The sequence below is a fragment of the Pan troglodytes genome, chromosome 12 (assembly GCF_028858775.2).
Source record: "Pan troglodytes isolate AG18354 chromosome 12, NHGRI_mPanTro3-v2.0_pri, whole genome shotgun sequence".
NCBI classification, from domain to species: Eukaryota; Metazoa; Chordata; class Mammalia; order Primates; family Hominidae; genus Pan; species Pan troglodytes.
In genome coordinates, this window is record NC_072410.2 from 26,296,488 (window position 1) to 26,309,953 (window position 13,466).

A 13,466-nucleotide genomic window follows, 5' to 3' on the forward strand; every position below is an offset into this window, starting at 1 on the left:
GGACTCCTGGTGACAGTCTATGTATGCATAAATGTGGGCGTTTGCGAGCCTGTGTGTGCACATGGGGGGTTAGCAGGTGGGTGTGAACATGTGTGAGTGGCCCTGCCTGTGCATCTGGGAGGTAGGAGTGTGTGTGTGTGCAAGTGTGTGAGAGCACCTGCCTGTGCCTTTGTGGGGGGTATGAGTGTGTGTGTGCGTGCATGGGTGAGAGCAAGCCTGCCTGTGCCTTTGTGGGGAGTATCAGTGTGGGTGTGTGAGCATGGGTGGGAGTGAGCCTGCCTGTGCCTATGTGGGGGTATGAGTGTGTGTGTGTGTGCGCATGTGTGTGTGAGCACCTGCCTGTGCCTACGTGGGAGTATGAGTGTGTGTGTGTGATTGCGCGTTTGTGTGAGCGCCTGCCTGTGCCTACGTGGGGGTATGAGTGTGTGTGTGTGATTGCGCGTGTGTGTGAGCGCCTGCCTGTGCCTATGTGGGGGTATGAGTGTGTGTGTGTGCACGCATGTGTGTGTGAGCGCCTGCCTGTGCCTATGTGGGGGTATGAGTGTGTGTGCGCATGTGTGAGTGAGCGCCTGCCTGTACCTATGTGGGGGTATGAGTGTGTATGTGTGTGCACGCATGTGTGAGTGCCTGCCTGTGCCTTTGTGGGGGGTATGCGTGTGTGTGCGCATGTGTGTGTGAGCACCTGCCTGTGCCTACGTGGGGGGCATGTGTGTGCGCGCACGTGCGTGTGAGCACCTGCCTGTGCCTATGTGAGGGGTATGAGTGTGTGTGCGCATGGGTGGGAGTAGAGCCTGCCTGTGCCTATGTGGGGGTATGAGTGTGTGTGCACGCATGGGGTGTGTGAGCGCCTGCCTGTGCCTTTGTGGGGGTATGAGTGTGTGTGTGAGCATAGGTGGGAGTAAGCCTGCCTGTGCCTATGTGGGGGTATGAGTGTGGGTGTGCACATGTGTGGGAGTGGCCCTACCTGGGGTAGGGGAGGGATCCTCCTTGCACTGAGGCTCCAGGCTGCCTCCTGGCCAGAGACCAGGCGTTCCAGAGAGCCTGGGAAACCAGTCCTGCAACAACCCTACCCCTTCACAGTAAATCAGCCCTGCAGCATGGAAGCAATTCTGATCGTAACCTCTGGGGAATGCTCCAGCAACACCAAGTTTAACCCCCAGCAAAACAAACTAGCAGCTGTACATCCAGCCTCTGGGCTCACCTTCCCGCAGAGGCGCACAGCACTGCCCAGCCCTTGTCCTGGTGCAGATTCTCTGAGAGACTCCCAAAGGATGATGGGGATAAGGATTTAATTTCTTATCAGCAGGGAATCTGAAGAACCCATCTAAACTGTGTTCCAAAAAGCAAGGATTTCTTTCTTTTTTCTTTCTTTTTTTTTTTTTTTTTGAGATGGAGTGTGGCTCTGTCACCCAGGCTGGAGTGCAGTGGCACGATCTTGGCTCACTGTAACCTCCACCTACCGGGTTCAATTCTCCTGCCTCAGCCTCCCAAGTAGTTGGGATTACAGGCATGCACCACCACGACCGGCTAAAATTTTTTGTATTTGTAGAGACAGGGTTTCACCATGTTGGCCAGGCTGGTCTTGAACTCCTGACCTCAGGTGATCCACCCGCCTCGGCCTCCCAAAGTACTGGGATTATAGGTGTGAACCACTGCATCCAGCCATGCTGTTTGTTATAAGGTTTTTGTTTTGTTTTGTTTTTAATAGAGACAAGTTCCAGCAATGAGATGTATCTCTTTTATGGCTACGGAAAAATAATAAACACTAATAACAAAATAAAATAAAAAAAAAAAGAAAATCTTCTAACAGTGGAATAGGCACAGAAGTAAGGAGTCCAGGCTCTAGCCTACGACATAAGCCAGGGGCCCTTTATGGAGCTTCTGACCCTCTCCACGACAGTACCTTCTGGTGAGAGGAGAGGGGTAAGCGAGGCGCAGGGCAGGCGTGGCAGCAGACACAGGGGCTGAGAGCTGTACTGCAGCGGGTTGGAGCAAATGGCAGCTACCAGCCAGACAACTGCTTCCCACCCCCTCAGCCGAGGGCCAGCTGGGTACCTCTGGAAATTCTAGCACCTTCACACATCTCAGAGTCAGTTCTGCTAAGGAGTTCCAAGAATCCCTAAGACCACAGGAAGGCTTCGAGACAGCCTGTCCATCCCCCACGGGCTGGGGAGAAGGAACCAGGAGGCTCTGCGAAAATCAGTCACCAAGGCAGCGACAGAGGCCTGGCCCAGGCTGCCTTTCCATACACACTCTCCATGGCTGCGCGGCCTTTCAGGAGCCAGCGCTCAGTGCAGGACAACCATGCTGGCCCCTACCCTCAAGGAGACTGGAGGCCTGTAGTAGCAACTCCTTCAGAGGGGCCAGGCTTCCTTCCCCTCAAAGATGTCCTTGCTGTTCAGTCAACCAGGTTCATGTGGGAGGGGTGCAGAGAGAAGGCACCCAGGGATCCGCACCCCCAAGTCCCTCTAGAAAAGGAGGGGAAGCAGCCCGGGAGGCCTGAGCCACACCCCCAAAGCTGCTGTGAAGGACGGTGAGGCTCACCTCTCAGCCTTCGGGTCTTGTCCAAGCTCTCCCAGGGCAACACGTACCAGAGTGGAAAACGCCATGTCTACCCGCCCTAGCAAATTCCGCTGAAATGTCTTCCCAGACTTTTACTTACGAGACAGGCCTCCCCTTCCCAAGGGCCCCCTGCTGATCCTGTAGGGCCATTCCCTGATGTGCTCCTGTGTATTCACCCATTTTCAAGGTTAAACATCTGCTCGGTGCTTCCCGTCCTGACCAGAGGTGAGCAGAAAAACACTGGAGCGGGATTTCCTAGTTAAAAATACGAGACCTTTGAAAAGTAAACACCAGAATAACTAAGAACCTATCAGGGCCTCGATGCACAGCATTGCCTTCCATTGCACAAACAAGAGCTCTGAGAAGAGAACTGTCAAGTGAAGACACATGAGTGTCCTCTCAGTGCTGGCTCCTCTTTGGGAACCCGCCCATAGGCTGCACGGGGCCAGCCAGGAAGGAGGTGCAGCTGCCCACTGGCTGGCACGCACCAGGCCCCTCCACGTGCTCATGTTCCCTTCCCACAGCACTGCACTAAAGGGAAAGTGAGAAGGAGCCTGGCCACAGCTCTGTCAGCTGTCCCTGCTGGGACCTCTGCCTGCACCCGGAGTATTAACCAGCTCCTGTCACTCTCAGATACACCTGCCCCCGGGCAGCTTCTTGAGATCAAATCACCATATTGAGGCTATTACCAGGCAGGGCTGACGGAGAACCGGTGCAAAGCTGCCTTCGGGCACCACTTGTCCGAGGCTGCTCTCGCTGGGCACCCCACAGCCTAAGGTCCCATCCCACAGTCTGTGCATGGTCTTCACCCCATCTGACCCTCCAAGGAGGCTCCCGAATAGCGTGCCCCCTTGGTTCTCTTCGTCTCCATCAAGGAGTCGCCTCAGCCTGGCTTTTACACACTGACACCCCCTGCACTGTCCTTTCCTCTCTCACACATTCTTTTTTTTTTTTTTTTTGAGACAGAGTCTCACTCTGTCACCCAGGCTGGAGTGCAATGGCGCGATCTCGGCTCACTGCAACCTCCGCCTCCCGATTCAAGCTATTCTCCTGCCTCAGCCTCCGCAGTAGCTGGGATTACAGGCACCCACCACCAGGCCTAATTTTTGTATTTTTAGTAGAGACGGGGTTTCGCCATGTTGGTCAGGCTGGTCTTGAACTCCTGACCTCAGGTGATCCACCTGCCTCAGCCTCCCAAAGTGCTGGGATTACAAAGCCACTGTGCCCAGCAGCTCTCTCTCCATTCTGCCTGCTCTTGGCCGACTCCTTTTTTATTGAGACGGAGTCTCGCTCTGTTGCCCAGGCTGGAGTGCAGTGGCGAGATCTCGGCTCACTGCAAGCTCCACCTCCCGGGTTCACACCATTCTCCTGCCTCAGCCTCCCGAGTAGCTGGGACTACAGGCGCCCACCACCACACCCAGCTAATTTTTTGTATTTTTAGTAGAGACAGGGTTTTACCGTGTTAGCCAGGATGGTCTCGATCTCCTGACCTCATGATCTGCCCGCCTCGGCCTCCCAAAGTGCTGGGATTACAGGCGTAAGCCACCGCACCCGGCCTCTTGGCTGACTCTTAAACCTTTTAGCGTTGTCCTGGCCTTGCTCCTCAGCCTCACGTGGGCATTTTCCCCTGCATGCCTGCCTAGATGTTACTGCACACTGGTGTGGTCCAGGGCCAGCAGCATGGGCATCATCTGAGAACCTGTCAGAAATGCAGACTCTCAGGCCACACCCAGACCCACTGAGTTCAAGTCTGCATTTCAACAAAATGTCCAGGCAGTCGAGTGTGAGAAGCTCCAGTGTAAACAATGCTGGGCATGGAGAAGGAGCTCAGCAACGGGTCACACCATGATTATGACCACCACTTACCTCCCTCTGCCCTCACTAAACTGTCTCTTCGTCCTCCTTTCCCGATTGCAGTTAAATGACATAACCTGAATCCCAAGCTAGAAACCTCAGACTTTCACAACTACTTCCGGGCCCTGACTCCCAGATCTCCACAAGGATCAACAAGTCTAGTTACTCTCACTTCAGAAGCATCTCACAGGCCTGCCCTCCCTCAGCCCCACGGCACCCTATCTGTGAGCTCTGTGCAGCTAGGCGTTGTTCACGTGTCTCTCCTTGGTGGACTGTGAGTTCTGTGAACAGGGCAGTTTTATTCATCTCTGATTCCCAACAGCCTGCACAGTGTCTGACACACAGGCTTCAAAACGGTCACTGTTGGTTGAACAAATGGATGAATAAGCAGGTGCAGATGGGAGGGTGGGGTGTGGAGGATAAGTTACTTAAGGTGTGTCAGATGAGAGGAACCAAAAGTGAATGCAAAAATCATGCAGTGTTTTTTCTCAACTTTATAAAGTTGTTGCGGGAATAAAATTAAGTCAGTCGGAAAATCTGACACAGCCTAGATGAAAATATGGGTGTTTTGTTGTTGTTTTTGTTTTGTTTTGTTTTGTTTTTTGAGACAGAGTCTTGCTCTATCGCCCAGGCTGGAGTGCAGTGGTGCAATCTCAGCTCACTGCAACCTCCGTTCAAGCAATTCTCCTGCCTCAGCCACCCCAGTAGCTGGGATTATAGGCATGTGCCATCATACCCAGCTAATTTTTGCATTTTTTTAGTAAAGATGGGGTTTTGCCATGTTGGCCAGGCTGGTCTCGAACTCCTAGCCTCAAGTGACCCACCCAAAGAGCTCCCAAAGTGCTAGGATTACAGGCGTGAGCCACAGCCAGGAGGATTTTTTTAATGAAAATATTTCTAGCTTTTCCCCACCAATTTATACTGCACTACCTTGCTGAGAGGAGGAGTAACAGGTCCAAGGCCACCTCACAGGTCAGTGACCAGGCTGGCTGGAGTTACACCCAGGTCTATACAGGGTCTAGGTGGTTATAAGGTGGGTGGGGAAAGATAAGGTGTTTAAAGATGAGCTAAGTACCTGGGAGGGAAGGAGTGTCCCAAAGGGTGAGGCACAGCTAGAAGCTGGAAGGTGGGCTGCAAGCGGGGGTGCAGAGCTCTGCCCTCTTCCTTCATTACTTAGCTTCAGGGTCTGGGAGAGTGGTGAAGGCAAAACACAAACTGGGGCAGGAGGAGCTGGAGGTGGCTTTGTTCTGAGATTCCAAGGTGGACAAACCCACCCACAACACCCAGTACTGCAAACAGTTCCAGGCGAGGTTTAAGCGGAAGGGCCAAGGTTCAAATCACAGGAGACTCTCAGGCCTGAGGGCTTGTCTCACCAACTCGATGATCTTACTCCTGTGGTCCTGCATCACCTAGCATCACGTCTTGCATGCAGCATGGGGTTCCACAGATATCTGGCACTAACTGCCGTGAGCTGGGAGACAGAAGTGCTGCAAGGCTGTACCCCTGCCTTACTCCTAGGGACACTCGGCCCCTACCTGTGCATTGATGCCCCTAGCCCATCTCTAAGTGTGCAGGTGCACATTCATGACTCATCTAATGAGGGAAGCTGTGTAAACCCGCAGTGGCCAAAGACCACTTACTGGTGGGGAAACTGAGGCACATGGAGAGGAACCATGCATCACACTCAAGGCCCCAAACTCTACTTCTCAGTCCCTGACATGTCATCCCAGGCACTCCTCCTGTCTGTCCTGTGTGGCTGGAACTCTGAACCCGGTAAGTGCACAACACCCATTTTTCTTTGCACTCATCAGCTCCTCAGAATTCTAACACTATTAAAATGGGAATGATCCTCTGCCAAACCAGACAGGTATTCATTCACTCACTTACTCACTCAGTGCCATGGATGGAGGCCTTACTATGTGCCAAGAGCCATTCTAGGGGCTAGAGATACATTGATGAGCAAAACAAAGAGACCTGCCCTTTGAAACTTATATGCCAGTGGGAGGAGACAGACAGTAGACAACACAGTAAATCAGCAAATTACATAGATGCTAGAGAGCAATTTGTGCTACGAGAAGAGAAGAAATCGGCACAGGGCAGGGGAGATTAGGAAGTTGGGGTGGGATGGTGGGTGCAGTTTTAAACAAGGTGGCAAGAAGGCCCCACTGAGAGGTGACCTGGGAAGACAGTGAGCCATGCTGACTTCTGGGGAAGAATATTCCAGCCCAAGGAAACAACCAGGGCAAAGGCCCCAGGGTGGGAGCATCCTGGTGTGTTTAAGAACAGCAAAAAGGGCCAGGCACGGTGGCTCACACCTGTAATCCCAGCACTTTGGGAGGCCGAGGTGGGCAGATCACTTGAGGTCAGGAGTTCAAGACTAGCCTAGCTAACATGGTGAAACCCCATCTCTACTAAAAATACAAAAATCAGCCAGATGTGGTAGCATGCACCTGTAATCCCTGTTACTTGGGAGGCTGAGGCACAAGAATAGCTTGAACCTGGGAGGCGGAGGTTGCAGTGAGCCGAGATCATGCCAGAGTGAAACTCTGTCTCAAAAAAAAAAAAAAAAAAGAAAAGAAAAAAAAAAAAAGGCCAGGTGTGGTGGCTCACACCTGTAATCCCAGCACTTTGGGAGGCTGAGGTGGGTGGATCACCTGAGGTCAGGAGTTCGCAACCAGCCTGGCCAACATGGTGAAACCCCATCTCTACTAAAAATACAAAAAATAGCCGGGCGTGGTGGCGGGCGCCTGTAATCCCAGCTACTCGGGAGGCTGAGACAGGAGAATGGGAGGTGGAGGTTGCAGTGAGCCGAGATGGTGCCATTGCACTCCAGCCGGGGCAATGAGAGCAAAACTCCGTCTCAAAAAAAAAAAAAAAAGAAAGAAAGAAAGAAAAAAAGAACAGCAAAAAGGCCAGTGGGGCTTGCCAGAGAGTCATCCATTGTTCATTCATTTGTCCAACACTTACTGGAGACCCGTCTCTTTACCAAGCACTGAGTGGTGAAAACACTAAGAAGGCATGGCCTCTACCCTCAAGGAGCTTATAATGCTGGAAAGGGAAAAGAAAGAATACAAAGGCCCTAAAAGACGATTACTTGTGGGGCAGAAAGACTCTGGCAAAGCTAGGCTCAGGACCCTCACCCAACCTGGGGTGGAGGAGGGTCCAGGACAGACCCTCAGAGAGAGATGCTGGGCTAGACAGTCGCCCCAGCTCTGACTCTGGTGCTGTTAACAATGCCAGCTGAAAGGCTGGGCAGGGTGGCTCACACCGGTAATCCCAGCACTTTGGGAGGCCAAGGCGGGTGGATCACCTGAGGTCGGGAGTTCAAGACCAGCCTGACCAACATGGCGAAACCCCGTCTCTACTAAATATACAAAATTAGCCAGGGGTGGTGGCACATGCCCGTAACCCCAGCTACTCAGGAGGCTGAGGCAGAAGAATCGCTTTAACCTGGGAGGTAGAGGTTGCAGCGAGCCGAGATTGTGCCATTACACTCCAGCCTGGACAACAAGAGCAAAACTCTGTCTCAAAAAAAAAAAACAACAACGAACAAACAAATAAAACAATGCCAGCTGTTCTAACTTTGCTCACTTGTTTCTCTTAGCAAAAAAAAAAAAAAAAAAAAAAAAAAAAAAAAAAAAACCATTCCCAACACCAGACTCCTAAACTCTTTTTTTTTTTGAAACAGAGTCTTGCTCAGTCACCCAAGCTGGAGTGCAGTGGTGCGATCTGGGCTCACTGCAACCTCTGCCTCCCGGGTTCAAGCGATTCTCCTGCCTCAGCCTCCTGACTAGCTGGGGCTACAGGCATGTGCCACCACGGCTGGATAATTTTTTGTATTTTTAGTAGAGACGGGGTTTCACCATGTTAGCCAGGATGGTCTCAATCTCCTGACCTCGTGATCTGTCCGCCTCGCCCTCCCAAAGTGCTGGGATTACAGGCATGAGCCACCGCGCCTGGCCAAGAAACTCTTAAATTGCAGATGTACACTAGGTGTGTGCTGTGTCCTGGGTAATCTCAGACTAAGAAGGTGGACGCCAGATTGGAAGGTCTGGAAGAGGCCACGCTGCAAGGAACCCGGTGTGCAATGAGTTAAAACTGGTTTTCCAAGACCTCTGAGAATGGGGAAGTAAGTGATGGCATAAAGCCGCAGGGCCTGTTCATTTGTGGGGGGTGGGTAGAGAGGGGGGACTATCACCATCTCCAGGGCGGCCTGCTGTGCTGGGCAGCCTGTGTGCAGTTCCCTGGGTTTACCAGCACTGCTCCAGGGCTTGGCCTCAGGCTACTGGCCTCTGTTAAGCAGAGTTTCCCAGAGTAAACTGAACCTGGGGACTCTGGCTCAGCAGAGCTCTGCTACGGCCTAAGAGATGCTAGCTTTGTTTTCCCAACTTAATGAAAGGGCACTTGACAAGACAGAGCCCAAAGACAGCCCTCTCAAGACCCAGGAGGCTCCCACCCAAGAGAGCTCAGCCCTGCTGATCAAGACTGGGAGACTGGTCAGACCAATCCATACTGGTTGGATCCAGATTCCAAACGAACTGATGGGAAGGTGCTACTGGGTGTGTCACAAGCCATAGTCCCAAACACCACAGAGGCAGTGAGGAGGAAGTTGCCCTGGAGGGTCCTAATCAGGTTCCCAACTAAGCAATAGGAGAAGTCTTCAGGTCCCAAGGCTTAGGGTGGGGGTGGGGCACAGATCCTCACCGCTTTTCTGTCCCAGGCTCGGGTACCTGGGAAAACCTGATTCCTGGGTCTGCACTCCCAAAGCCGCCCCCACCCCACCGCAGCCTCTGCCTTCACCACTAGGGGTCTGTCTCTCCAGTCTCTGCAGGGAGGCCACCTTCCCTGGGGCTCTCCCAGACTCTGGCTTACTTTACTCAAGTGGTCCTCAGCTCCAATACTAAGATTCAGTCTGTTGAACTTAGGAGGGTACCAACCCGCCACCCTGGCCCTGACCCCAGCATCTTTTCAGACCAAACCTGGCAAAGCCAGCTCCTCCCTATCCCACTCCAAAGCTGTCCTCCACTCTCCGTTACAGAAACACCTGCCAGCTCACTCCCTGCTAGGATTCCGAAGTCCCTCCAAGCCCTAGGTCGGCCTGAACAGCCTCAGCCAGTAGGAGCTCTCCTATGGGAATGAAGGCTGGGAGCATGTTTAGAAAGCAAAGTCCCCAAGTTTAGGATGAGCCCCTCACCCCCATTCCTTTAAAAAGAGCTTCCCTTTCTGCCTCCTCACTTCCTTCAGCCAGGGAGGGTTCCACTCCATAATTGGCTTGTTTACTGCCACTTTGAGGGTTTCTGAATGGCAGAGGTGGGAGGAAAATTTTGCTGGAAGAAAAGGAGTGTGTGCCTTGAGCTTTGAGGCTGATGAGTAAACCCTCCAAATGCCTCTCTAACTACCTGCGAAATGGCCAAGAACCCAGGTGAGAAAAAAACACAAGGCAGTGCAAGGCAGCTGAAGATTTCCAGCAGACCACTGGAGGGAAGCTTACGCTGGCGCCACAATTACCAAAACTTAATCTGCTTGCTTCTGCTGAATAGTCGAAAGCGCTACTTGGCATTGTTCTGAGAAGCGAGCCAATTAGAGACCTCCCAATTCTGCTTCTGTGGGCTAGCGCCTCCAGTAACATGACTCCCCTGCTCAAAAACCTGTAGCTCCCAAGCTGGGAGCAAACTTAGCGTCCACCACCGGGCCCCAAACTACTCCAGCCATTGACCACTAAGCATCAGAGCCATTATACCCACCAAACAGGACCACCTGCTGGGCCACAAGCACACTTTTGCTTCTCCACTCCGGTTCTCTGCTTGCGGGGTTCCCTCTGCCTCAAGCAGCAAGCCTCTCTACCTTTTAAGATTCTCCTCAAATGCTCCTTCCCCTGTGAATTCCCCAATTTCCCAGCCCCTTCCTGACTCCACCCCATACTTTAAATCTCCATCGCCCTGGCCTCTTTTCAGGCATCTGTCTTACTCTGTCTTGCTTCAACAGCTCCCTGAGGTCTTGCTCCAGCCCTCCAAGGGAGCGAGTATGTCTTATTCAGCTTTGATTCATCAGGAGCACACAGCACACTACCTGGCAGACGGCAGACACTTGAGAATGGGTCTACCCCTCCAAAATCGTTCACCTCAGAAGCATAGGAAGCGATAGGCAAAGGGACACAGAGTCACACAAACAGAACACTAAAGCCAGCAGACACAAAACACGCCAGGGGAAAAGAGGCGTCACGAGGAAATTGAACCAGGGGAACTACATCTGGCCTTACCCTTCTTGAACTCCTCCAGCATGGCATCCAACTTGGTGTCATGGAAGACAAAGTGCACCGGGTGGTTATAGAAGCGAGTGATAGTCTTGAGGGGGGTGCAGTCATCGGGGTCCACAAAGGCCAAGTCTTTGACGTAGAGAATATCTACAATATTGGACTGCTCGTCTTCGAACACCGGGATGCGAGTATAGCCGCTTTCCATTATCTCCGACATGGTGTTGAAGTCCAGGATGGCATCGCTGCGGATCATGAAGCAGTCCTGGAGCTGGGTCATGATATCCTCTACAGTTTTGGTCCGCAGTTCCAGGGCACCCTGGATCATATTGAGCTCCTCTTTCACGAGGTCATTATAGGGCTCCGTCACCTTCAACATCTCCATCAGCTTCTCCCGGTTGTAAACAGTGCGAATCTCCTGGCCCAGAAAAAAGTCCAGGAGCTTGCTGATGGGAAAACTGAGGGGGAAGGTGAGTAGCATAAAGAATTTGGTGAGAAGGATGGTGTTGGCACCCACAGCCAGCCCATGTCGGGAGCACAGGGCCTGAGGTAGGATCTCCCCAAAGATGACAATGCCAATGGTGGAGGAGGCCACCGCCATGAGGCCGGAACCGATGAGGTTGTCTAGAAGGATTGTGAGGGAGGTGTTGACCAGCACGTTCCCTAGGAGCAACGAGCAGAGAAGGTAGTTGCCCTTGCGCCGGATGGGCTCAATCTTGCGGGCATAGCGCCTCTCCTTCTCGGTGCCACAGTTCTGCACGATGCGCAGCTCCATGGGGTCCAGGGCCATAAGCCCGAGGTTGAGGCCAGAAAATATGCCCGACAGCACCAGCAGCACCGTAATTAGGAGAATGTGCAGCCAGAGAGGCAGGAACCTCCCAGGCTCCTCCACCATGAAGAGCAGTGAGTCCTTGTCCGTCCACTTCAGCCAGGGCCCGTCGGGCTGGGCCCGGGTGCACAGTGCATACAGCTTCATGCTCTCGCTCCTCCGGAGGAACTTGGTGAGCACCACCAGCACGCCGGACGTGTTCCCGCGGCTCACGTTGACCAGCTGCTGGACGACCAGGTCCTTGGTGAGCTCGAGGCAGCTGGTGGACTTGTGGAGGGTCTCGGCATCGTCCACCTCGGTGAAGGAGATCAGGTTGCTGGAGATGTTGCCCAGGCTGTAGCCGTACAGCCTCAGGTTCACGGTGCTGCCCTCGGACACGAAGATGATGCCATCCGGGTTCGTCCCACACGACTTGTTGCAGCTCGCCAGCCTCATGCCCACGATCGTGCCCTGCTGGGGGCTGCCCTGGCCCCGGGCCCCCAGCGCCCACAGCAGCACCAGCAGCACCGGCGCCGCCAGGAGGAGGCGCCCGCGGGCCGGCCCGCCGCCCGGGCGCCCGCCCCCGCCCACCGGCGCCATGTTGCTCTGGCTCTGCTGCCGCCGCCGCTCCCCGCGCCACGCCGCGCGGCCCCGGTCCGCACCGCCGCACCGCCGCTCCGGCCGCTCCGGCCGCTCCGCTGCCGCCGAGCCAACTGCCCGGGCCGCGAGCCTGACGTCAGGTCAGCGCCCCGCCCGCCACGCCCCGCCTGCCCACGCCCCTCATTTGCATTGGAGGCCCCGCCCCCGGGGCTCGCTGCTTGAGCGCCCGCCCTTAAGGGGGTACAGTCGCTTAAGGTGGAGCAGCGCCGCCGCGCGAGAGCCGCCAGCGGGTACCCGCCCAGTGCTCCGCCTCCGCGCCCTTCCCCGCCTTTCTCTGCCAGTGGGGCCAGCTCTCCTTCTCCGGGACCTGGTCTCCTAGCTACGCCGTTCCTGTTCCTCGGCCTCGCTCGGCCGCACGTGGGAGGCTCCTCTCCCGTCCCTCACCTGCAGCTAGGGGTGGCCCGCTCTGCAGGCAGGGCGAGAAAAGTGCTTTTCCTGATGTAGAAAAAGAAAAAGGAAACCTGAGGGCTTAGGCTGGCATTGCAGCCTGCCCCTTGAGACTTTTCTGGCCTCCTCACTGCTGAGATTTTTGCCGACCTTGTCCTAAGGCCAGAAGTAGGTTACCCCAGCCCCAGCCCCAGCCCGACGATGCTTCCATCAACCAGTGGCTGCCTGATGTGGAAGGCAAATCTGGGGAACTAAGGTTATAGAAGGGCCAGGCTCTGGCCTAGACTTCTCTCCTGTCTCTTCCATTTAGGCATAGATATTTATTGAACACCTACTTTGTACCAGGCACTTGTTCTAGGCTCTGACAATAGAGCAGTGAACAAGCCAAAGTCGCTGCCCATTGGGGTTTACAGTCTAGAACAGAAAACAGGAGATAAACAAGTAAACACATATATTCATTAAATTCCCCCAACAACCCTCAGAGTTAGTAGAATTATTTCCATTTAGAGATGCAGAAATTGAGCCGAGACAAAAAATCCTGGTGCCTCCATACTGTCATCTCCCAGCCCATTTCTCCATCTGTAAATGGGGGTAAGAATGACAGAGCATTACTTCGCTAAGCTTGCGGGAACTGTGGACCTAGACATTGAACATGACAGGATAGCTCTTTAGAATATTCTTTGGCTAGGTAGTAGTTGTTGCTACCTGCCTTCCAGGACCAAACTCCTAACCCCAAATTGTGGTGATTGATCAGCTGGGCAGCTGCTTGTGGACATGAGCAGGCAGGCGCGGCAGTGGGCCTATCCCTGAAATGACTGCTTCCTGAATGGCCCTACCCCTGTGTCAGTAGTGTGTATAAGGAAGACCGCAGCTGCCCGCCCTGTGAGGGGGAAGAAGACAGACAGATAAACATCCTTACAATAATTGCACAAGTGCACAGAG

General features: G+C 53.8%; 1 protein-coding gene across 5 annotated transcripts in view; it reads right to left on the minus strand.

The window, feature by feature from the left end:
* The window catches only part of CNNM4 (cyclin and CBS domain divalent metal cation transport mediator 4), a 50,080-nt gene extending 37,887 nt beyond the window's left edge, over positions 1 to 12,193 (minus strand). For 2 of the 5 annotated variants that reach the window (XR_010149320.1, XM_009442891.5), the window contains exon 1: positions 10,676 to 12,192. Coding sequence is in view for 4 of the 5 variants with exons in the window: in XM_009442891.5 (XP_009441166.2) it covers positions 10,676 to 12,077 (1,402 nt within the window). In the remaining variant the exon portion in view is untranslated. Of the gene's footprint in view, positions 1 to 10,675 lie in introns of all 5 variants that reach the window. The other 3 variants (XM_016949006.4, XM_016949005.4, XM_016949007.4) reach the window with 2 other exon arrangements.
* Between the last annotated feature and the right edge of the window lie 1,273 nt (positions 12,194 to 13,466).